General features: G+C 34.8%; 3 protein-coding genes across 6 annotated transcripts; all 3 read right to left on the bottom strand.

Annotated features, from left to right (window-relative positions):
- Positions 1–258: 258 nt before the first annotated feature.
- LOC113690433 (uncharacterized) lies at positions 259–1203 on the bottom strand. The gene has a single exon (XM_072053304.1). It carries the CDS (start codon positions 1144–1146, stop codon positions 259–261), a length of 888 nt encoding a protein of 295 aa, XP_071909405.1. The 5' UTR covers positions 1147–1203.
- Positions 1204–5448: 4245 nt separating this feature from the next.
- LOC113699204 (uncharacterized) lies at positions 5449–9688 on the bottom strand. The gene is made up of 4 exons (XM_027219401.2): positions 9148–9688; positions 8996–9061; positions 5922–6094; positions 5449–5824 (listed from the first exon to the last, which is right to left on the bottom strand). Exons 1-4 carry the CDS (start codon positions 9500–9502, stop codon positions 5630–5632), a joined length of 789 nt encoding a protein of 262 aa, XP_027075202.2. The 5' UTR covers positions 9503–9688; the 3' UTR covers positions 5449–5629.
- A 1379-nt stretch (positions 9689–11067) lies between these two features.
- Positions 11068–21272, bottom strand: LOC113699194 (E3 ubiquitin-protein ligase BRE1-like 2). Of its 4 annotated transcripts, none has more exons than XM_027219370.2 (19): positions 21072–21272; positions 19799–19960; positions 19620–19707; positions 19269–19499; positions 18981–19148; positions 18528–18721; positions 18283–18366; positions 18011–18130; positions 17734–17920; positions 17493–17653; positions 16634–16705; positions 16427–16503; positions 13882–14076; positions 13178–13250; positions 12979–13065; positions 12745–12882; positions 12475–12677; positions 11530–11692; positions 11068–11315 (listed from the first exon to the last, which is right to left on the bottom strand). In XM_027219370.2, exons 1-19 carry the CDS (start codon positions 21138–21140, stop codon positions 11184–11186), a joined length of 2604 nt encoding a protein of 867 aa, XP_027075171.1. In that variant the 5' UTR covers positions 21141–21272; the 3' UTR covers positions 11068–11183. The 4 variants fall into 4 exon arrangements, with proteins under 4 accessions (XP_027075171.1, XP_027075191.1, XP_027075180.1 ...); XM_027219390.2 differs by having other exon boundaries at positions 18494–18721; positions 21072–21246; XM_027219379.2 differs by lacking the exon at positions 21072–21272 and having other exon boundaries at positions 19620–19703; positions 19799–19819.
- Between the last annotated feature and the right edge of the window lie 2344 nt (positions 21273–23616).

The following is a 23616-nucleotide window of genomic DNA, read 5'->3' as shown; positions in this document are numbered from 1 at the left end:
ACATGTAATATTACAAGAGAGTAATAGACAAAAAGTTTGACAAAAAATCATTTACCTACACAGACCTTTATAAATTTGTGAAGAATTAATTTTGAACTAAAGATTGAAGTCAATTCCTCCTATAAACAACTATATATTATCTCCTTTCTACATTATAACAAATAGAAGAACATCAATTCTTACCGATACCAAATGCCATCAAGGCAAACCAAACAATATCACACCATAAACATTCCCGCCCCCCCCCCCCCCCCCCTTTCACTCTTTCGTCATTGAAAAAGTCCCTTTGTTCCTTTTCTGAGACTCAATATCATCATCATCCTCAGAGCTTGTTAAAGATTGATACTCGACTTTTCCAAGGAACATTTTGTAGAGTCCCAAATAAAGACACAGCCCAAAAACTGTAACTCCAGTTAAGTACCAGCTAAATTGAATATTCACCAATGCTTTAGCTCTTTCAAGGGCTTCATGATCATGGCATCTGACAACATAATGACCCTCTTGCAACTTAATAAAACAGCCTTTGGGAATATACTCTGGTGTCCAGAGCATGATTCCCATAATCATCAGCCAAATTCCTTGGAACAAGATGCTAAGAGACCTTATAAAACTATTCAAGAAACTCTTGGGATAGCCTATGCTTAGGAAGCTAGTGAAAAATGAGACAAGTATGACAATTTGTAGAAGCCAGTGGTATTGGCCTTCCACTCCCATGTGATCGGTAGAGTGGAGATGCAAGAGGAGAAATTGTTGGCCAAAAGCAATGGCTCCAAGCATTTGGGTAAGGCCATATTGAGCTGGTGGCTGAATCTTGTCGAGAATGATTGCAAAAAGTGCATAAACAAAGAAGGTTAAGGATATGTTTGAGTGCTCAAAGTTGTGAAGATGGCTTGATGGGATGGTTCCATCAGGGTCCAAGGGTTGGTGCTTGCTTGGAGAAATGAAAAGTTCCAAGGATATTGAGGCAACGCTTCCTCCCATGATTAGAAAAAGCTCCAAATACCTGAATTTTGAAGTTGGAAACCATGGCAAAGATGTATAGGATTTTGGATGTAGAAAATGATATCTCATATGGCTAAGTAAATGCCAGATCCCAAATAGAACGAAGGCTAATCCGTGTACCACATGTCCCCATAAACCGCCCATCTTGTTGCCCTGCTTTGATTTGCATTTGGTTCTATGCTCTGCTTGCTCGGTTTATGTGGCAAAAAAAGAACCAAGAATTGGGAAATTTCTGTGTACTCAAGCATGTTTCCAAAGAATAAAGTAGCATATGCTTGCCTTGAACTCCATCATGATCAAATCGTAAGCGATCTGACACTTAATTTTGTCCCATAAGTAATCATGTAGAAATAGTGCTTCTAAGTTACCTGTTAGAAACTTGAATTCCAAAATTATCAAATAGCATTTTGCTACTCCATAGAAACTCCAGCTAGACTTAATTACAGATCGACCCCTTAATAAAGGAGTTGGTAGCAATTCGCCCCTTATGTTTCTAACTTAATAAAAGAGTAATGAGAACACTTAATGACGTATACTATTAGCACTTATAAAAATATGAATTATAACAATCAAAAAAAAGAAACATATATATTTAGCAGAAATAATTTAGTTGATTTCTGTTTTTACTAACAGTTCCATATGATGCACTACTTATTAATAAGAGGGATAATTTCAGAAAACTCTCTTGATGTTTTTAAAAAATGCACCTAGTTTTTTTTTTTAAGTTTTAAAAATTACGCATACAGTTATCATTTTGCTAATAAAAACTATTCAATGGTTAAAATTTTGAATGAATTACCCAAAATGCCCTCTTGAAATTGTGAAGTTTACTTTACTTCCCATAAAATTCTTTAAAAAATTTGAAACATTGACAACATCACAGACTCACTTTCTAACCCTCATTTCTACTATTCTAAACCTTTCATATTTTCACATCCCAAATCAATATCACTATTTCCATGACCATTACCACAATCAATCCCTAATTTCTAAAACCTCAATCTAAACCAACAAAAAAAAAAAGCACCGTTAAAGTCAAAAAATTTTTCCAATTGCATTAATGTAACACCCTATCCCTCAAATGTTGGAAAACCAGAATTAGACCCATCCTTCTTAAACTTTCAGCCTATATTTTCTTCTATTCATCTCCAAAACCTCCAAACAAAGCTAAAATTAATTTGTAATATGTTAAAATTGTGTTTAGTACATAATTGGTTATTCCACAGGTGAATCTTGTTTTTGCTTCCATTTAATGTCTAATTGTGTGAAATACATTCTTAGGCATAAGATTAGGAGCAGATTATTTAATTGTATGAAAAATGTTAATATATTAAGATTATTATGATCATTTATAGGACCAAAGGAGGTACATGTAATATTGAAAATCTCGAGTACTAGGTGAAATTGTAAAAAATCTTAAGGGAGGTTTCTAAAATTATCCCCTAATAAAATGTTGAAGTTGCATTAAGCATTAACAAAGTTAAAGATTACACTAAAAAAGAAAAATGTTAAAGATTGCACAAGTTACTTTCACTCATCCGTTTGTTTTAATGTGCAGAGGAGAAAATAAAAAAATTGTTTATTCGAAGAAATTACTATAGAAATTACTATAATCTTTAGTTAAAATTCTTCACATATTGTAAAAGTTTTTTATATCTAATCTGGATAACAGTCTGCATTTTAAGATTCACTTGTGTTTAAAGTTAAAAAAAAAAAAAAAAAAAAAAACTTGAAGAGCCCCTAAACTATCACCATTATCCACTTTTGGCTCCTAATCTATTTTTATCTCTGACTGACCATTGAACAATTAAAAATACATAGTTTAAGTATTTCTAGCCATTTTAGACATAAGTCTAGCTGGAAATTTTGTCCAACCTTAATCAAAAGCATCAGGAGCAGACACTTATCTCCCCTACCTCTCCCATTTCCTCTTCCTCTTGCTCCAATACCTTCACTTTGGTTTTCATTGCTATTTTCACTAGCTCTACTTCCATCCTTTCTTTCTTTCCACCTTCCAACTGTAAAAGGTGGCTGCTTTCAAAGATACGCATGGTTGGAGGTTATCCACCCCTTTTCAACATCAGTCAATGAAGCATATTTCCTTGCTTTAAAGGCCTGATTCTTGAGTGGTTTCTACTTCTGATGCTGCTGACTAGACTACCTAGCCTGTAGTTGCTGTTGCTGCTAACTTGAATGTTGGCCTGTGATTGCTTCTAATGCTTTTGATTAAGGTTGGACAAAAATGCTTTGAGTCCAACTGGAGTTATGTCTAAAATGGGCAAAAGTCCTTGAACTATCCATTTTTAATTGTTTAGCGGCCAGTCAAAGACAAAAAATAGATTAGGGGCCAAAAATGAATAACAATGATAGTTTAGGGACTCCCTAAGTTTTTTACTCTGTGTTTAATGAATAGTGACTCTAGATCTTTTGCTGCTAGGTTTGTTACTTGATGGACAATTATCAATTCTAACTTTGATTCTTGAATCTTAAAAATGATTATCCTATTTTTCTCATTGGTAAAAAATCTGATATGGTGTTAATTTTGATTTCTCAATTATATTTAAGGTAATATAGAAAGATGCCTAAATGATTGACTGAGCATACTTATCCATTGATGATATATATAGTACACATCGAATCCATTTAATTTTTTAAGAACAAAGACAGGGAAATTCGCCCATGCTGCCAGTAAAGGGCCATCCTGGTCTGCAAGGCTGAGTATGATTTATCTATTTCTATTACTCTATGAGAAAGATAGAAGAAACCATAAAACATTATTTAATATAATAGACACCTGGCAGGAAGTGGGACAAGGGGAGTTTGGGGACTGAGGATTTGAAACCAGAGCGTATAGTACATTACATCTCAACTTTGATCTTCCTTAATCCCTTGCAAACATTTAGACATGGTTTAATTCCACTCTACACTATTCAACAATATTCAAATGTTTATTTTAAATCTTAAACTTTAAAATGGGACACTTTACTGCTTTAAGTATAAAATCTATTATCTCTAAATAAAATTTCTTCATTTTTAGGATTTAAAAATTACAGTGGGACAAAGTTTACTTAAGTAGGATATATTTTGGAATACATTTTATATTTTAGGAACTAAAGTTTCCCACTTTAAAATCTAGGGATCAATGTGGAAGTTCAGAAATAGTTGAAGGGTGCAAAGTGGAATTAACTGTTTAGACTTGGCTTTCCCAGTTTTGTTCATTGGATAATTCGTATGATGAAGTAATAGACAATGATTGAATATCTCGTACGCAGGTAGCTTTAGCCAAACTCAAATCAGCAGCGGCAGCACAACTTTTCTTTGAAGCCTAAAAAGGTTGTATTGCATCTCCAAAACTTGCCTTGCCTTGAACTCCAACATCATCAAAATTCTATTCTATTTAAGATATCTATTTTCCAATTCAAAAAACTAAAAGAAAGTAGACACTTTTTTTTTGTCCTTATTAGTAGTCAATTAATAATAAGGACAAAAAAAAACACGTCGCGTATAGTAGCACATTTAGTGGACAATTTTTTTGTATTTGGCATATTAAATTTTATAGAAGTGGTTATTTTATATATAAAGATTTTCTTCTTGAAGATATTAAAAAGACTTGTACAAATGTATCGGTGAATAACTAGTTGTAAATAAACCAATAAGGAGGAGGTTGGATTTATAGGCCTACTAATCTTACCATCAATTGCCCTAATTTCTTGATAATTTGTAAACAATACCAATACATATTGTCCCACTCAATATCTGAAATTTATTCATACACAATAACTTTATCCCAAATGTATCAAATATTGCCACAATGCACTCAAATTTTTGCTTACAAATTTTCTTCCCACATATTTCAACTACCTTACAAATTTGACTTGAATCTCCTCCAAAAGTTTCCAGCATTTCTATACCATCAAACTAGCTTGGATGCTCTATCTTTTGTGATGGTCAATATCGTCTAGTATTTTATACAGCTTTGTGTTTATCTTCCATGAACAGAAAATCAAATCAAACCATATATCTGTGCACTTTCTTGCATAGCATGAGACCTCATTCAAGATCTTTAAAAATATGTAACAAAGTCTCTTCATGAATGAAATTTGATTTTATTAAAAGAGAAATAAGAAAGATATTAGTTTGCCAAAACATTTCAACTAATTTGAAAAATTGTAGTAAATAACAAACCATCATAATACTGACTGCTACATATGGTTATGGTTATTATCAAGCTTTCTTTTGGTGGTTTTGTTGATTGACAAAATATAGCGAAAAAGCAAAAAAAAAAAAAAAAAAAAAGTTTTTAGCTACAAAATTTATTAAAACCTCGCAAAATAATATGGTCAAAGGCCAAACTTTTTTTTATTATTTTTTAAGGATTTTCCTTTGACTAAAGATTGATCAAAGGAATCTGGTCCCATGTTGGAAGTGTACTCACAAGTCACAGAGTTCAGACGCAAGATGTTGGAGCCATGCCATCAATATTTACAAGCAGATCAGATACATACAAAAACAACGAAAGGCTCTGCTAGAGGCTCAAGTATTTCAACATCGTCAAATTGGTTTGTCACTAGAGAAAACCACCCCTCTAGCTTTCAGAAATTCTAGAGTACCAACATAGCCAAGTTAATCAAGCAGAAGGAGCAGATCTCAGAACCCTTTCTAATTTCTCAGCTTTTAAATAATCATTTTCGTTGAGAGGACCAGCAGGAAAAGGTGTAATTTCCACCACCAGGTGTGGAGTAGGAAGCTCATCAAACAAAGCTCTAACATTGTTACAGCAAACACTTTCTCCATGAGCATTCTGCCTTCTAATTTGACAACCCTAGGAAAAAGGCCAAAGAGCTTGAGTTACAAGGCTGACACTCAAATCATCATCCATGAAAAAAGGAAGTGAACTCTTAGGCAGGAAGCAGATATACCTTGTGAGAAGAGGCATCTCTGAAGTGATCATCATCTGATAACAAAGAAGCAATGGCTTTCAGAAGACGGCGCCCTTCAGATTTTGATGGGACCCTGTAGTTGCGCTTAAGGGTACCCTTGGTTGTTGGATGCCATTTGCTGACTAGTTTCCTTCTATCAGTTGCTTCCTTATCTGCTTGAAGAAGACAGCTTCCATTTTAAACAAACAAAAATTAAAGCAAGCAGTAAGGATCCTTGTATCTAAAAACTAAGAGCAAACAAGGCACCACAAGCTCTCATATAAAGCACGTTATATCTGTAAGAGCAAATGGAGAAGTTATTTACCCATTGTACAGGTTTAATCTTGTAAGTAATTGGCATTAAGAAGGAAGAACAGGAAGGGAAATGGGCAAAAAGTATATTTACACAGAGAGAGTCACTTCTACTACCTTTACCATTCCAATATTTCAAGCACACTTTACCATTCACCTTAATACTAAGATTTTAGACTGATAATAGTGGGTCATTTCAGTTCTAAGTTCCTAATCTTCATCAACACCTGTAACTCCAAAGCTAATAAAAACCCAAGGGCGGTTCTTGATTTTATTTGATACACAATTACCACCCTTCTCCGTTCCTCATCAGCCATGTGAAGTCATCAATCTCTATACCTCTATTTCCTTCCTTCCCATGGATTTTACCATGACCAAACAAATTTTTAGTTAACAATTCTCAGACTATAGCAGCTTTGCAGACCCCATTTGAAACATTCTTCTCAAGCTATTTTCCCTAGTTAACCTCTACAGGCATCCTCCCCCCAATAAAAATAATTAAATAAAACCGAAAGAAAGATCCACACAAGCAGTCCCTCATACGTGCAGGTAGAATTATATGGGCTGGAGCCACTGAACTACTAGACAATACTAAGACTAGCCCATTAAATGCCCAAAGCAAACAGAGAACCAACTTCATTCCTGGATTTCAAACTCTCATAGTGATTAGGTTTATGCTCCAACGCAAAAGATATCAAAATGAGTAAGAAAAGTCTAAGAATTTTTAAGTTCTTCTGACCTTTTGGAGGAAGAAAATGAGAAAGGAAAAGCTAAGAGAAAAAGTTGGCAACTAGAATATAAAATATTAATGCTATCCAGATTCTATTCCAGAATGTTAGACTGAGTATTCATTGGAGTTCCTTGCCCTGGATGGTAAATTTGATGAACTTCAAGTTAGGCAACAAGTTAGATAACTTCATGTTAAGCAACTTCTTTACAAGTTCCAAGTTAGGTAACTTGGACTAAAATTTGGTTATTGCAGTACCAAGTGACATCATATTTGACATTTCATCACATAGGATCACTTACTAAATAAGTCAATACATGAGAAATGAAAGACTCCTTAAAAAAATAAACGAAAAAAGTCATCACCTCCTAAAAACTATCATTTTTTTTTTATTTTAATGAAATCAATTCATGTATCATAACATTCAGATTAACTCTTTTAATCCTGAGACAAAAGATAAGCATAATGAGATCTACCCAGCAGACCACTTGCAAATTATCCAATACCATCTAAGGAAATTTTAGGACTATTGACAATTCAATCTATTGGAGACATCTTGATCAATAAGCATACTCATGCTACAGTTCTGGAAGTTTCATCTATTTAGGAGTACTCATCTTTCTTGATTCAATAAATTAACAAGTCCTGTGTAGAGAATGATGTGAGAAGCAGTCCACTGATTGTTGCATGACTTGGTACTGTCAAACAAAAGTACTTAAGAGCAAGAAATCGCCTAACGTCAAGCTAGTCAATTTTGCTATCTAGTGCGAAGGATCTCCTATAAATACTCCTCACATGTGATCCTTAGGCATAAAGTTTGAAAAGCGTTAATGCTACACATTTGTTAGTTGTTTCCCTATTTCTTAGCTTTTCCTCTTTCATCTTTCTTCTCCAAATTCATGTCTTACGATCAGACAAAGGAAGTCTTTTAATACATGTTACTGCCAAAACAACTTAAGCAGAGGGTCATGATATGACAAATTCCTGTGCCAATTTAGCATCAAACTCAATAAATACTTGCAAAAATCAGCCTATTAAAGGAGCCAATTATTAATATTGTAATAAGTTCTTTTATCCAAATATCTTCTAAATGAGATGAACAAAACACACATGGTCTCAGAATCATATCACCCACAAAATGGGTTAATGTTTCGCTTACCAGATAGGTTAATTTCACAAAAAGAATCAGTTAACAAGTAGAACCAGATGACAGATACCTAATATTACCAATATCATCTAATACTTACAGAAGGCTGTTCTGTCAACAATTGCTTTAGTTCAGATGATCGATTTCATGAAGAAGTCCCATGCCAAGTTGGTACTTTTTCCCTAATCTTGCTTCCCTAAGTCTAGGACTATCTACAGTGGAATTTCATGGAACAGTTGCTAGGCAAACATGCATTTCCCCTAGGATTCATTCTGCTATATGCAATGTGCAAATTGTGCAGTATATTTAGGTCAATTTGAATGGAAACAGGAAAAAAGAACACACAGTTTTGAGAACAAGTTATACTCAATAAAAAACCAGTCCAGGCAATCCCCTCTTAGTCTTATCCTTACACTCTGTCTTAATGTCCTTCACAGCTCTCTCAAAAGCACACAGGGGAATAAAATTAGCACCACTGGGAATTTTATTACAGGCTCCCAATAACCACTTTAAGTTTCGCTGATGACACTATTAGCCTTCAAGGTAGTTGTAAGCCTTTGCTTAAAAATTAAATCAAGCTAAAAATATGTATGTGGTGTCACAAAATTAGAAAGAATAGATGGCATTCCACATGATCATATCATAGAACACTACACAAATGATGCAAAGTTTGAGATACACTCAACAAGCAGAGCTACTTTCCTCATTCCAAAGTTTCACCTTATTACTAGTCTGTAATTATTAAATTGCCTTTACTCAAATATGATTCTCCCCTAGCATAATTTCGATAAACCAGTATTAGAAACTACCAAACTCAAGCATTTACAACTCAACGCTTGCAAAATATAATAATAATAACAATAATAATTAGCAAGAAAATTCACAAACCTGGATTTCCTTGAAACTTCTCAAACCACTTAGAGAACCCCAAATCATCAGAACTAGTTTCCAAATCTATCAAGAAACGAAATCAGCATTCAGACAAACACTTTATTTTTGGCATAAATACGGCAAATAATCATCGTAGAATATGTTCAAACCCGAAGAGATAAGAGGGTTAGCAGGAGATCCAGCTAAGCCAGCCTTCAAGAGGACATAAAAGATGCAAACTCTACCAGCCCACAGAACAGGGGTCTCAAGCAAAGTAGCATATGCTGTTCTTGTTTGAATGGAATTAGCTCCACAGCCATTCCCACTTGAAAAAAATGAGCCCCTTTTGGTTTTATCACTCAAATGGTAGTAAAATTTAGAATCAAGACTTGGGAGAAACAGGGTCTTGGGCACTAAAGATGGAGTCTTTTGGCTCTGATTCTTGAAACAAGAAGAACAATAGCAAAAGTTAGGAGAGTTGTTCAGATTTAAAGGGCTACTAGTTGTGATTGTTTGGAGAAGCATTGCTTTGAAATTCTCAAAAAAAGCTATAAGGGCATCCAAATCTATCAAAAGTTACTAGAGAACAGTGTAGTAGTAAAGAATCCTATATAGGCACTTCAGACTTGGAAGATACTGTGATGATGATCGCGTATCAAACGGTGTCTGTTGGTTAGTGCTTCTCTGGATATGGCTGATTGAAATGCTGAATAGGAGTGTTAAAATAGACTACAATAAAGAGACAAACACTAATAAAGTGACATTGATATATTCAACAAAGTAATGGGTGGAAGAGACAAGATATGACATTTTTTTTTATCATTAGGAGTACAAGAAATAAAAAAGTAGAACCCATAGATTGGGGGTTCGAACCCCAATTAGAGTGAAAAAAATTCAAAATAAATGTTAGAGGATCTCTTGGCCTAATCAGACTTGTAGAGTTCGAATTCAAATAGAAATTAGGATTGATTTATAGTATTGAATTGAGTTCAAATTTGTAAAAATTCAACCCGTTAAGGCTCGATTCGATTCAAATAAATTTTAATATTTTTATTAAAAATATTTGTTAATAATTTTATATGAAATCATATACTTATTATTTTATTATATAGATATTATATATGCATTAATGATGATTTAATATTAAAAGTGAAGAATTAAATAAATTTTTTTGCTTCAACCTATTGAATATTAAATCAAATCGAGCTCGAGCTTAAAGTGTAAGCTTGTTAAGCTTATATAGGATTCAAGTTGAAATTCGAATTTAAACCCAAAATTTCAAATCGAACTCAAACATTGAAAAGTTCAATTCGATTCAATTCATTTACAACTCTATTAAAAAGTAGTATTATGATGAATTACATTTTAAATTATTAGTAGGAAAAAGCAAAAAAAAAAAAAAGAAGTAAAAGGAATGACCTCTTACAAAATAGTACATTAGTGCAAAATATTGGTTTGGTCAAGGAATAACTTAAAGACTTCAATCAAGTTTGTCAATTGTCACCATGCAAAAATAGGTAATTGTTGTCCCCCACACACACATCTACATGTTTGTGTGTTAATTATGTGTAGATCAACCCTTTATAATGCTTTTACGAGGTCAAAAGTTTTTTAGTACCCCCTGCAAAACCATAAGCAGTTGCTGATTGGTGTAGCTTAAGCATAATTTTTCTTATTTAAAAGTGTGTACTAATTTATTTATCCTCCCCTTTATTTACAAGAGAAAAAACGGAAGGCTACTTGACCATTTCTCACTATCCTTCTTGGTCCCATCCCTGTCTTGGTCCCCCAACCTTGCCAAGACCTGTTGATATTTTCCAAAATGTAGAGCGACAGGTTATCCTTATACAATTGTTTCAGTCAATCACTAAACCTTATCCACTTGCTAAAAATATCAACGAGTCAGAGTTGATTAAATAACAGCTGACAAAGACTTCTTGAGCCAAAAGGAAAAGGACTTCACCACTGAGAGAAACAAGCAGATAATTCCACCTCAAAGCACTCTTCAAAGGAAAGCTGCATCTAGAGCATTTAAAAGCAGAAAAGAAAAAACAAAAAGAGAGAGAGAGAGAGAGATTTTAGACCGAGAGTTTCTGTAATCCAAATAGCTTCTCCTGGGGATGCAGACCTCCACAAAATTACATAAGATCTCAAGGTTTCTACTTGAAAACTGAGTTCTATATTAAGACATCTTAACTACGTGCCTTCAAATCTTTACAAATTTAACATCGCTTTGCCCAAATGCCATTCCACAAGCTGGACACTTTCGATGGCGGATCTCTAGATTTCTTTGGATGCATGGATTGCAAAACAGATGATAACACTTGGCAATAAGAACCTGCCAAGAAACGGAAACCAGGTTATGGGCACTACTTAGCTGAAGAATTCACCAATTCTACAGTGCCTCAGGGACAATGTCTCGTAGAAACAAATTCATGGGAGTAACTACATAGCTCCCAAAAATACCAGAGGAGCACAATTATTGCAGAGAGGACAAATTTCAACAGAATTATGAGGAATAGCTTTGATCCAAAGATGTCATGTGCACAAACCTCCTTAGGACGATCAAAACACACCCCGCACTTGAGAATAGCTTTGCACTCCTTAATTTCATCCTGAAGTCTCAGAATTTCAGCCTCCTCGTTCTCAGAAGTCATCTCGTCGATAGATTTGTTCCATGTGGCAATCTCTTCCTGAATCTTCTTCCTTGCTTCTCTGCTCTTATAAAGTGTTAGTCAGACTAAACATACACAACACCTAAAGAAATTGTACATAGATGCATGAAAGACTTGTCACATCATAAACACAACCAATTGCAAAAGCAGTAAGATTCTACAAGCATGAGTGAAATATTGTAGTAAACTGTTATCTAAATCCAAGAAAAATTGAGCTTGCTGCATGACAGTCTCCTCCTTGTAAACTGTTATTCAAGGCCAACAACATTGTTAAAAGCATGACCATGAATATAATCAACCAATGGCATATAATCTCAATCCGTGACAAAACCCAGCTAGTTGAATATAGCACGATAAAGCAGCAGTCTCCCACGTTATGCAGTTCCCATAAGCATTACACAGTTCCAAGGACACTGCAATAAGTCAAGACAAGTTTGGGCAAGCATGTAACATCATTAATAAGCTAAGGAAACCTCCTCAACAGATTGTCCACTAAGCTAGGAACCATCAATTTTGCATATGCAATTGGCAACCAAAACTCAAGAATTTCATGGTAGTTTCTATCAATAATGTAGTTAAGGTGAAAAATTATGTCATTTCTGCTTGATAAGTGATACATTAATTCTATTTTGTTGCAAGAATGCTATGCAATTATATCAAGTCACTCTGTCCCAGTATTGCAACTTCATGCCTGTATTTGTTTTTAGTAAAGAGTTTTTAAGGTACATCAAATTGTCCCTGAGTGTTAAGGAGAAAGAGTTTTGAGGGAGAAGATCTAGTATTAAATGCACCCAAAAAAAAAGCCTTCACTTGAAAAATCACCTCTCACTCTCCAATTCCAATAGAAGTTCAGCCTTCTTTCGTTCAATCTGCTCATTTTCCTTTTCAGATGATGCAACAGCAGATTTCAGCCATTTAACTTCCTTCTCAGCATCCACTAGTTCCCTTTTTGAAGTTTCTAGGTCTGCTGCAAGCTGTCTATCTTCTTCTATGTACCTTGAAGCTTCCATCAGATGAACTTTGACCTGCAAATTTCCATCTCTGTAAAAGGAGAATTATCGATCAAATTGAACTACCCAAAAGAAATCCCACCTGCTCTTCACATTGAGTAATTCTCAATTTCAGAGAGTCCAGCATTGCGTTAGCTCGATGAAGTTGCTTGCTTAATGCTTGCTTCTCAGACAATAACAAATTGTGTGCCTGCTTTGAGTTCACACTCTCAGATACCAGCTGCAAAACAAAAACCAAGAATCAGTCCTGCTACTTCACCTAGATGGCACAAGGAGATTAAAAACAGAAACCCGGAGAAGGTACTTAAAGACAGACCTTAATATTGTAATCATCCCTTTCAGTCACCTGCTGTAAGAGACGCTGGTTCTGCATCTGCATATCTTCATATGCTTGACCAATAGTCTGAACATAAAAGTAAATCAGAAATATATGGTCAAACAAGATCTTACAAGAAATGTCATGGCAATAAAGAAGATTACCTGAAATATCTCAGGGTCCAAGTGTAAGTAAATACCTCAATTTCAGAAATATATGCTTCTGCCTCAGCTTCTTTTAGTTTGATAGCCTCTTGAAGCTTTAAAACATCCCTGTGGCAAAGTAAAACTGCATTAGTCTGTTCATGCAACTGGGCTTTTCTGATACAGCTGTAGCTATACGCCAAATTCCCACGGAAACATCATCACCACACACAAGATTGGTAGCCATTGACGATAACCAAGTTCAGGAAAGCTATGGGAATCTGGAAAATATGTAAAACATACATGTTTGACATTCATATATGCTCCATAACTCTAAACCTGTTCCATAAACATGCCATAAAACCCTAACTTTGTAAAATTTCTTGCTTCAGCATGTAAAGCTCCAATTTTTCATCACTAACTTCCAATACCAGTTCCAGCCCTGGTAACAGTAAGATAGAGGTAACTTTCAAATCATTAAATCAGTTCCCATCTTCTTTGACACATAATAAGCTGCTTGTAGAAGTGGCAGACATGATGCCCACTTCAATGCTCTAGACAAAGTTTTTGATACATATACCTAAGGTACAAGATTGCTTAGGAAAAGCGTTGCATGAACAGCAAGGATTCAATATTTACTAGATTCTGATTCTTAAAGACAGATTGAGAATACAGCAGCGAAGATAAACCAACAAAAAGCAGCACCAAGAAGATCAAGAATTAAGGGTGCCCAAGAATTCAACATGACAAGAAGAATGACCTGTCACAGGCATCTACTTCATCCCTCAAAGAAGCTTTCTCGGCTTCAGCAGCAGCAAGCCTTTCCTCACAAGCTGCCTCAGCTTCCTTAGCAGCCTTCACTCTCAATTCAAGGCCGTGTTCGTCTAAAGTATTTCTCAAAATTTTAACTTGAGCATGCGCTCTTTGCTCCGACTCTTTAATTTCCTTCACATCTCTGGCATAAATAAACAAAATTTGGTGAAGTCAAAGCCCATCAAATTAACGAATGTATTAGTATTTAGTTGCAGATAGAACCCAACAAGCACCAAATGAGGATATGCTTAAAATTGGATTAAGATCTGCAATATTATTAAACTAAAACAAACAATCCCAGAATTAAGAAATACAGCACTCTGAAATTTGTGAACATATTTAAAATGGGGAGTGCATGTCCTCTATAGCTTTCCAGACTTTAATGTTGACACAGGCTGTAGATGGTGCTCTGACGGTAAGGATTTCACGTTGAAATATTAACACATAACATTCATTCAAGGCCCTTCAATATTTGTTTCTGAAACTAGAAATAGCATGCACAAGACACGGGGAAAGGACAAAGGATAAAAATAGGCTCATCCCATTGAAGTTCAGTTAATCGATAGTTTCCCACCCAACCCTACCAAACAAAAAAAAGGTTAAAGCAGTTTCCAATCTCTGCCAAAACATTAAACTTCCTCTTCAGTCAATCAGTGGATCATCCTATTTGCCACTTGCAGAAGTGTATTTCTAGATTCCTTTCGAGCAAAGGTGGGAATAATAATACAATCTTCAAAGTTGAGAAGTATATTTTCACAAAAAGACAACTCAAGACATCAGGCATAACAAAATGCAACCATTGACATATCCAACCACAAAAAACTAGAAAAAAGATGGCAGCAAGAACCTGAAGGTCTGCACCTAGCTCAATATTGTGTGACCTGTAAACTTCAACTGGAAAGTCAGGCAATCCCAATCTCAACTAGATCATGAACAATGAAAGTTGAATTCACTTGAGCAACTTTTTCCAAAATATACCAGTTTCCAAATAGTGTTCCATCATTTCCATTATATGTGACTTGCAAAGGGTTTGAAACATCTAGACAAATTTGTCAAGATGCATACAACATGAATTAGAAAGAAAGAATGCTTTTTTTTTTGGCTTTCAAGAAACTTTAAGCTGCAGATTAGCCTGTATAACATTCTAAAACAACCATGACCAGGTCGCACAACAATTCAAACCACATTGATACAAATGATAGTGGGAGTGCCATTCTAAAAAAGTGGAGTGCAATTAACATTTGCCAATTCTTTTTTTTTTTTTTTATAAAAACTACAGCTACATCAAGAATACAAGCTATTTGGATAAGGTAAACAATGAGCTCAAGTTACAAACCACAGAAAGTGAAAACCATGAACCCATCTCTGCAAACCACCCCTTATTACTTCCATAAATATCATAGTATAAACAGTTTTTAATGTCCCACAAACTTGAAGGAAAAGCAAATGCGTGCATGACGAGAGCAGAAGAAACATCAAAGATACTGAAGTCTGTTCTCATGCAAGGCTTGCTACAATCTGGCTATGTAAGATGCCATTTAAAGGTTTTACGTAGAGAGATGGTTCCGGCATCTTGCCCAGAGTTTAACTTACATTAGCATCACCTTTTGTGAAACAAAAGCTGATCTTTTGTGAAGACACCTGACTTCAAAGGTCCTACCACTTTAATTTTCAAGGTTTTGCATATAGTAAATCAGTATACAATAGAGGGGCCTACCATCCCAAGACCCTGAGGTCTGTTCTCATGCAAAAGGTGTGACAACTTGCTGAGTAAAGGCTTCATTCAAAGGTTTTACATATGAGAGATGATTCTGGTGTTTTGAACAGAGTTTATCTTGCATTAGCATCATCTTTTGTGAAATACAAGCTGATCTTTTGCTAAGTCACCCAACTTCAAAGGTCCAACCACTTTAACTTTCAAGCTTTTGCATAGAGTAGATCAGTATAAAATAGAGGGGTGTGCATCCCAATTAGTGTAGCAATTGATTGACTCCATGTGCAATTGTATTTTTTCGTTTTTCATTTACTTAGAAAGATTTCTACCACCTAAACCACTGCATACCTACCACCAAAACCCCACTCAACATATTATACTTCTAAAATCATTCCAAGGCTCCAAGCTTTTTATTCACCTGATAACTCTACAATACCCATTACTAAGTTTTAAAAAATCAGTAAAAAAGGGAAAGAGCCTTTCACACGCAATATTGACGATTCAGCCCTCGTGATCTTATATTTTCAGAGAAAAAGAGTGCTCAGAATTCAACTGTAACAAACAAGAAAAATTGGTTCATTCTTCAACACCTCCTCTTGCAATAGAGTACTGTAATCAGCATTCCAAAGTTCAATATACACCAAATCATACTCTGCATTTAAAATATGCGCACTTTCAAGGATGAGCATTGGGAGGTGGCTCATCAAATTTGCTTGTGCCAAGAAATGATTGAAATGCTTATCTAACAAATCCACAAAAGCAACATATAATGGTTCACCTATTGTCATATATTTGCTGACCAAGCATGTCCACAAATATTTGTAGCTCTTCTTTTTCCTTTTGCATCTTCTCAATCTGTGAAGGTTTCATATTCATAGGTCAATATCATTCATCCAAATTTTCAGTATCTGCATTCTTATAAAGAAGCAAGCACACTGCTTAAATGTGGTAGATGTGCAGATCATATAAACATCCACAGACTTACGTATGCCTTCAAAGACTTGATCACTCCCATTTGATGTGCACATCTATCAGCCAAGTCTTTCTCTTCGGTAGTCTACAAATTAAAAGAAGGTAAAACAACCAAAAATTCCAAAATACCCACAACTGAAAAGCAAAGATACCGCATGTCCACACAAAGGAGCAACAACACAACAAATTTAAATAAATGTATGCTGCCTGAGATAACAATGTTATATCTCAAAATCAAATCCAGCATGGATCTTAACCAAGTTGATGGTCTTGAGAAGGAAAGAACAAGTGTCACTACCTAGAAACATGCAAGGTAAGCTACAAACAGAACCAAGCCTCTAACTCAATCTTCCGAATTGAAAAGCTAAAATTCACCTAAACATAAACAATTAGCTGCACCATCACTGAAGGACTTTCTATGTGAAGCAAAACCAGGTGCTCTATTTTTTGAAAGCAAAGCAATTTCACTCCATACAGTGAATTTGAACATAACAGCTTCGAACATTGTCATTGTCAATTTTACATGTTCAGTGAGATGGACATAGCCTAAAGGAGATTCGTGGTTATATTTGACTTCCCATTGCCTCTTAAAATGTTAAGCAATAGGCATTCCCACAACATTATGTGGGTTGCTCTAGGAAATAGAAATTATAGAAATATCACGTGTTTTGAACTTCTTCATAAACTTTTTCATATAAAATTAACTGCAAATAGCCTAACCAAGTAATGTTTGGTTCTAAAACGGAAAAAAAAAATTAAAAGAGAAAACATCAAACTTTAAGCTTCTGCTGAAGGCAAGAACAAATTACCCTTTGGCAACAGTAAAATGGAACATCTAGTTTGAAAAAACCATCACATATGCAAAATCAAACCTTACTGTCCACCAAAGCTTTCAGCGACTGGACTTCTTCGTGCAAGGAAAGGGACTCTTCGGCTGTCTCCTTCCACCGATTCAATTGAGCTTCCATCATTCCCATTTCCTTTGATAAAGCAGAAGCCATAATCTGAAACTCTTCTTTAACATCTTTTCTACCTGGAAAAGCCAGGACTATTGAGAATGTGATATAAAACCACCAGAAAACTGAAAGTAGTACAAGTCGCAGTTGATTCAACCTGTATCCTGCAAAGCTTCTTCCATCTTAACCTCCAGCTCATTTTTCTCAACAATCGACTTATGAAGTTGATTCTCTAACTCCTCAATCTTGGCTTCTAAGTTCTCAACCCCCTTTCTTGCAGCCTCCGCAGATTCTGCTTTTACAGAAAGTTCCTTCTCCCTTCGGATTATCAAAGATCTCTCAGCCTGCTAATCAATTGCAGAGTTAATACAAAAAGTTTGATGCCAAAAATGGATAGCACTTCTCGAAACAATTCTGTTATTCATTTCATTGACCTGCACTGATTCTGCAAGCACTTTGTACCGATCGGCTTCAGAATTCAAGTGCTGGAGCTGATCATTCAGTAAGGTGTAAGGACGAGAAGAATACACATATTTATCATCCTTCAGTTCATTCTGCACAAAGAAAAATCAAGTAACAAATTTCATCAACAAAAAAGACAGTTTGGCTGCTTAAAAATCGAATTAGATTTGCAAACAAGAAGTCTTGAAAATGCTTGGTAGCATATGACTGGTTACTTTCAACTTAGGGAATACAAATTTAGAACCTGAAGGTCCTGCAACTGCTTTAACAAGCTGAGATTGTCTTCCTGCATCTCTTGAACCTCGGCAAGACGATCCTCTGCAAGTACCTACATCATATTATGCTTTGCTTAGAAGGACACCTACACCATGTAATATCTAATAAGTAACCCATGCAAAAATACAAGTACAACATGAGACACAGAGACAGAGATGGAACAATAGGCAAAAACTCACTCAGACGCACAATCACAGAGAAAGAGAGTAACACCTTTGTCTCCTCAATCGAATCCTTCAGTCCTCGTAAACGTTTGGCCCTGTCTGCAGGTTTTTCAGGAGACGCAGTTCCATTTGCAACAACTGATATGGGGGATTGTACTGCAGAAGGCCCCTCTTTCTGCATTCTCAGATTCACAAGCTTTCTTCTACTCTCCTCAAGTTCTGCCGTGCTTTCTTCCAGCTCACCTGAAAGATGATGACCACATCATACACAATTGACCTATAACTACAAAAATGCAGTACACTACCTGTCTTAAATAAGGTTCACAAGCTTGCCATTTTCTTTATGACAAAAAGAAATAACCAAAATTACATTATGTGGAAGAAAAGCACAAAAAGGAGAGATCCTTTGACCCAAAAAAAAATATCTATCAGCTGAAACTAGAACCTTTGTCTGTAATTTCAAACACACAAGCAGGTAATGGTGTACTAAAATTTAACATACCATTAAGTCTCTTTATCTCTGATTGATCAACTGAGTTGTTCTCAATACAGGTCTGGATCTCATCAGCATATTCTTTATGCTTCAAATGAAGGATATCCATCACCTTGTGCAGATTATCAACTTCCTCTTTCATTAAAGCATCAATCTTTCCCAGTATGAGCACAAAATCTGATAGCCGAAAATGGTGATATGAATAAATGACTAAAAAAATAGGAATAGGAGATGACAAAATAAAGCGTACAAAGAAATTATTCTAACTAAACGGACCATTTATTAAGGTCTACTGACCTTCTGCAGATGATTTTCCATGAAAAGCCTGCGATATGTTCTCTATTTTAGCTCTCTGAGCTTCAATAGCATCTTCCAACAATTTCATCAATGCCCTTGTAGAAGCCTGACGCCGAGCTAGGCCTTCTTTGATATATCCATTAGCTCCATCACTTCCTGTGCTTTCAATTGCATTTGTTTGCAGTAGCCTGCAAAGAAAAATATCTTCTGCACGACATGATGGCATTGGACCTAATAGTGGAAGCACAGTTCAAAGTTGCATTACAAAAGAGCTTTATCCCTGCTCAATGAGTTTAAAAAAGCTGCAAAGAATACATTTTCTTTTTCTTTTCTCTATATTGTAAAGGCAACCTTGTAATTGATCAACTTGATCAGAACTGTGCAGAGCTGTTTTACCAGCCCCAGCTCGTACTCCCAGAAGGATTAGTTCACCATCTAACTACATGAAATACATCCAGAAAACCATTATTAATGCATATCGTGCAGAAAAGAGCTACAAATCATATATGAGTGCATGTGAAAAAAAGTACCTGATTCCAGAGTCTATTAATTGTAATCAACACTGAATCATAAGAAGCTTGTTTATCTCTCAGCTCTTTCATTTTGACTTCCAGATCAAGCAACTCCTGCTTCTGCATGTCTAATTGCTGAACAAGTCTCTGATTCTGATACTGGAGAAGTGCAGCATCAATCTTAACAAACAACAGAACCTTGTAAGTTTTTAATATCCTCTTTCTCTCCCCAACAACAAAACTTGTTCAGGCATTTAGACATTGAGAACCAAAGATTAAAACTTTTCTGTTTTTCTCTTTACAGAAACAATGTCTAAAGAGTTTTTGGTGGAAATACCGAGTCTCAAGATCATGGAAAAGCAAGTAAATGCTGTCTACAAGAAAACCATGACATTACTGCATGATTAATTTTTATTCATATCTAAAAGGTATTTGGACTAGAACACCCTTTTCACTTCTTGTACAGGCTACAGAAAGTCGAGGTCACTAATCCTTTAGTTTATGTGGTATGGTAATAAACGTTACTTATGGTTTTTACTGAAGCCCACCCCAAATCTTCTCTTAAAAAAGAGTACAAATTTTTACCAACAACTTCAAGGCCATTTCCACAACTAACTCAATATATATATATACAGAAAGACTCAAACTTTGACTAGTTTTCAGCTCCTAGCTGGTAGAACATATGAATAAAACACTGTAAACCCCAAATCCTATTACAAGACCACCGGCTTTGGAATCAAATTTCAAAACAGCTGTACTGAAACCACAATATTGTCTATCATACAATTCTCCTGAAATTCCATCTGCGAAGTATCCAATGCCTTCAAGTCAATAACTCATAATGTTAGCAACATTTTCCAGTCTCTAGAATCCAACTGGTTATCACATTCCAACACCAATTACACCATTTCTTGTCTTACACCAATCAATAAACCAAAGAATTTTCCAAAGTCTTCATTTTTGTCCCAAAAAGAAAAACAAAAAACAAAAAAACTGTTTATCAACTTTCTTCACAATTGCCGAGTGCAAATCAAAACATCCAAGCAGATATGACCAATTTAATTCTTCGCGTGCCATGAAAAAAAAAACCCTACTTTCGAAGTACAACTGGACTACAGATATATTAATCAATTACTGCACGAAAAAGAAAAATTATTTGCATGTAGACTACTCAACTGAATATGCACTTTTCAAATAACCAAATTAAATGCATATAATAAATAAGAAAATTTGCTCTATTTCTTACTCTTTTCCATACAGAAATTTATACAGTGCGAATGAAGATTATTACCCGTTTCGAGTTATCAGAGTCAGAGCGTGGCCGCTTCTTCTGCGGTTCTTCGGCCTCCTTATCCTCCATTTTTCACGATTTTCCTGAGAATTGAAAGCTTTTCACATCAGAAAGCTTTTCAATCTGCTGTGAGAATTGAAATTACTGGAGAGAGGAAAGTGTCCGTGTCTTGACTGTGGACATCTGGGGAAGAAGGGGGAGAAAAAACTGAAAAAGATTGCAAACAAGTAAGTTTTAGGGATAATTTCACAAACCTCCCCTAAGGTTTTCTTAATGTTACTTAGTACCTCATAATTTCAAAAATCTCTCTTACGTCTCCTATTAGATTGACAAGACATCTCTATTATAGATAGTAAATTAATGATATTACCCTACAGAAAACTGCTAATTGATTATATAAAATTAGCATAAAAAATGAATTTGGAAAGTAAAAAAGATTAGGACAACAATTAACAAAACTGTCATTTATAATAGCGACTTTTTCTTGCTGTAGCAATACAAAATAAGGAACTTTTCACACTACTATTACCTAACACATCAAAAGCACAACAAATGGACATTAAAAGCAAATATTGTTTATTTGGATTTCTTTCGCTCTCTGAATTTTGATTGTTGCCTTTGTATTGTAACTATAATATCGATTCCTTATACAAATAATGTTGGTGAATTATAACAGTACTTTCTAATGTTAAAACTTGTTATGATTTGGTACAATAAATTCTATTAAATTCATCTTTAAATTGATCCTTTTGCTGCTAAACTTGAGTTGACATATTAAATTCTATTAAATTCATCTTTAAGTTGATCCTTTTGCTACCATTATTGCCCTAGAGTTGAAATATTAGTTATTACGCAGTTGTAAAACTACTTATCTGCCACAATTTCTCTTTATTGCACTTGTATCTCTCCCAATTTGTCTTTTACCTATTAGATTTATTTTAGTTTTAATTGCTGCTCTAATATTTATATAAAGGACAAGAAAAGGGTACAAATAGAAGTAAATTGTTATCTTTCCTTTTTATGAATTTTTAATGCGTAGGGATTGACAATTTTATAAAACATGTAAATCAATTGGTGGAAAGAGAAATTTTTGAAACTACTAAAGTGTAACGTGATATTAAGGCAAACCTTAGGGAAGGTTTGTGAAATTATCCCTAAGTTTTAATAGTTAATACATGGTTAGAGAATGCTGAATTTACACTTTTGACCAAAATATTTTGTGCCCTTTATCAATTGAGTCCTTCCCCTACCCTTTTTTTATTGGGCAAAATTCCCTGTGGTTTTTCACTTACTCGCATAACTCAGGTATGATTTAAAAATACATAACCCCTAGTGGTTTAACTTAAAATGTCAAATAGACGGAAATTATCCTTTATCACGATTCGTGGCTAAAACGTGCCATACATATGATTGTGTTGCTTGCAGCAATAAAAAACATTCCCACGTTACCTCTAGCCAATTTAATGCATCCAATGGAGTCTCAAATCTCCACTCCAATTCTCTTTCCATGAAATGAAATTACTTCGCCTCACTTTATATTCAATTTTGGTGGAGGCACTCCACTCACTCAAGAAAATGTATTTATGACGTAAGTAAAATAATATCTAGAAAAGAAACTTGTATCCGAACACGCTCTAACAATTTACCTATGACTATTATAAAAGCGAATATATTGTTTGCAAAATTAACAAAATTTGAATATTTGATAATTGAATATCATAGGATGAACCCATTATCAACTATGAATGCTTTATTCTTGAAGTTTCATATTCTATATATACTAATGTTGTTGGTCGTTTATGTTTTCGTCCCCTTGCTCCATTCAAGTTTCGCGTCTATCACAATTAAGCTGGCTTTAAATGGTGATTCTACACTAGCTGAAATTATTTATTGCCTTTTTTTTTTTCACCACAGAACCATTAGTTTGAAGTTAAGCATTAAATTCAAAGCATACAAACAGCTAATTATGGGGTGCCCTTGGTGATTCAATATCAGTATTACAGGTAAATCACGTGTACTAACATATGAGAAGGAACCTCTCGAGTTTCTAATTTTTTTTTTACTTGAATTAAGTGGTATATAGGTGGTAAAGATATGCCAAATCAAAACTTAGCAGTACTTGTAATGATATTATCCCGTGATTATTCCATACCTCTAATTAAAACAAAACAAGCTATAATAGTTTTTTTCAATTTTTCTCTTTTGTTTTTTCCCAATGAATTGAATGACATATCGGTTTCTACAGAGGTCATCATGTCTTCATAAATGTTTAATTTAACAAGACATGGTGAAAGCAATTTTTTTTTCTCATTGTGAATTGTACTAGAATTAGGTAAAAGAGCTAGCTCGTGGAGTAATTTGTTCCAATTAAAAGGGAAATTCCATATGAAGCAACATATAATTTAAGTAACAGAAACAGACTAGACTAAATGATAAGCCACTACCTTGAGTTTAGGAATTTTCATGCTTATGTCTATCATTTAGTTTAGAATATTGTGATTTTTCACAGAAAAATTTTTACGTTTTCCGCAAACGCATATCCCAA

The sequence above is a fragment of the Coffea arabica genome, chromosome 1e (assembly GCF_036785885.1).
Source record: "Coffea arabica cultivar ET-39 chromosome 1e, Coffea Arabica ET-39 HiFi, whole genome shotgun sequence".
NCBI lineage: Eukaryota > Viridiplantae > Streptophyta > Magnoliopsida > Gentianales > Rubiaceae > Coffea > Coffea arabica.
This window is presented reverse-complemented; position numbering and strand designations above follow the sequence as displayed.

What these genes read in the sequence shown, in the direction of transcription:
- LOC113690433 (XM_072053304.1), bottom strand. Translation starts at nt 1,146, where the DNA reads ATGGGCGGTTTATGGGGACATGTGGTACACGGATTAGCCTTCGTTCTA.
- LOC113699204 (XM_027219401.2), bottom strand. Translation starts at nt 9,502, where the DNA reads ATGCTTCTCCAAACAATCACAACTAGTAGCCCTTTAAATCTGAACAAC. An exon ending in TAACCCTCTTATCTCTTCGG is followed by an intron (nt 9,062 to 9,147) that starts GTTTGAACATAT and finishes GTTTCTTGATAG; the next exon opens with ATTTGGAAACTAGTTCTGAT. An exon ending in GAGATGCCTCTTCTCACAAG is followed by an intron (nt 5,825 to 5,921) that starts GTATATCTGCTT and finishes CCTTTTTCCTAG; the next exon opens with GGTTGTCAAATTAGAAGGCA.
- LOC113699194 (XM_027219370.2), bottom strand. Translation starts at nt 21,140, where the DNA reads ATGGAGGATAAGGAGGCCGAAGAACCGCAGAAGAAGCGGCCACGCTCT. An exon ending in TCAAGTTGATCAATTACAAG is followed by an intron (nt 19,500 to 19,619) that starts GTTGCCTTTACA and finishes TTCCACTATTAG; the next exon opens with GTCCAATGCCATCATGTCGT. An exon ending in CATATATTTCTGAAATTGAG is followed by an intron (nt 13,066 to 13,177) that starts GTATTTACTTAC and finishes TTTTATGTTCAG; the next exon opens with ACTATTGGTCAAGCATATGA.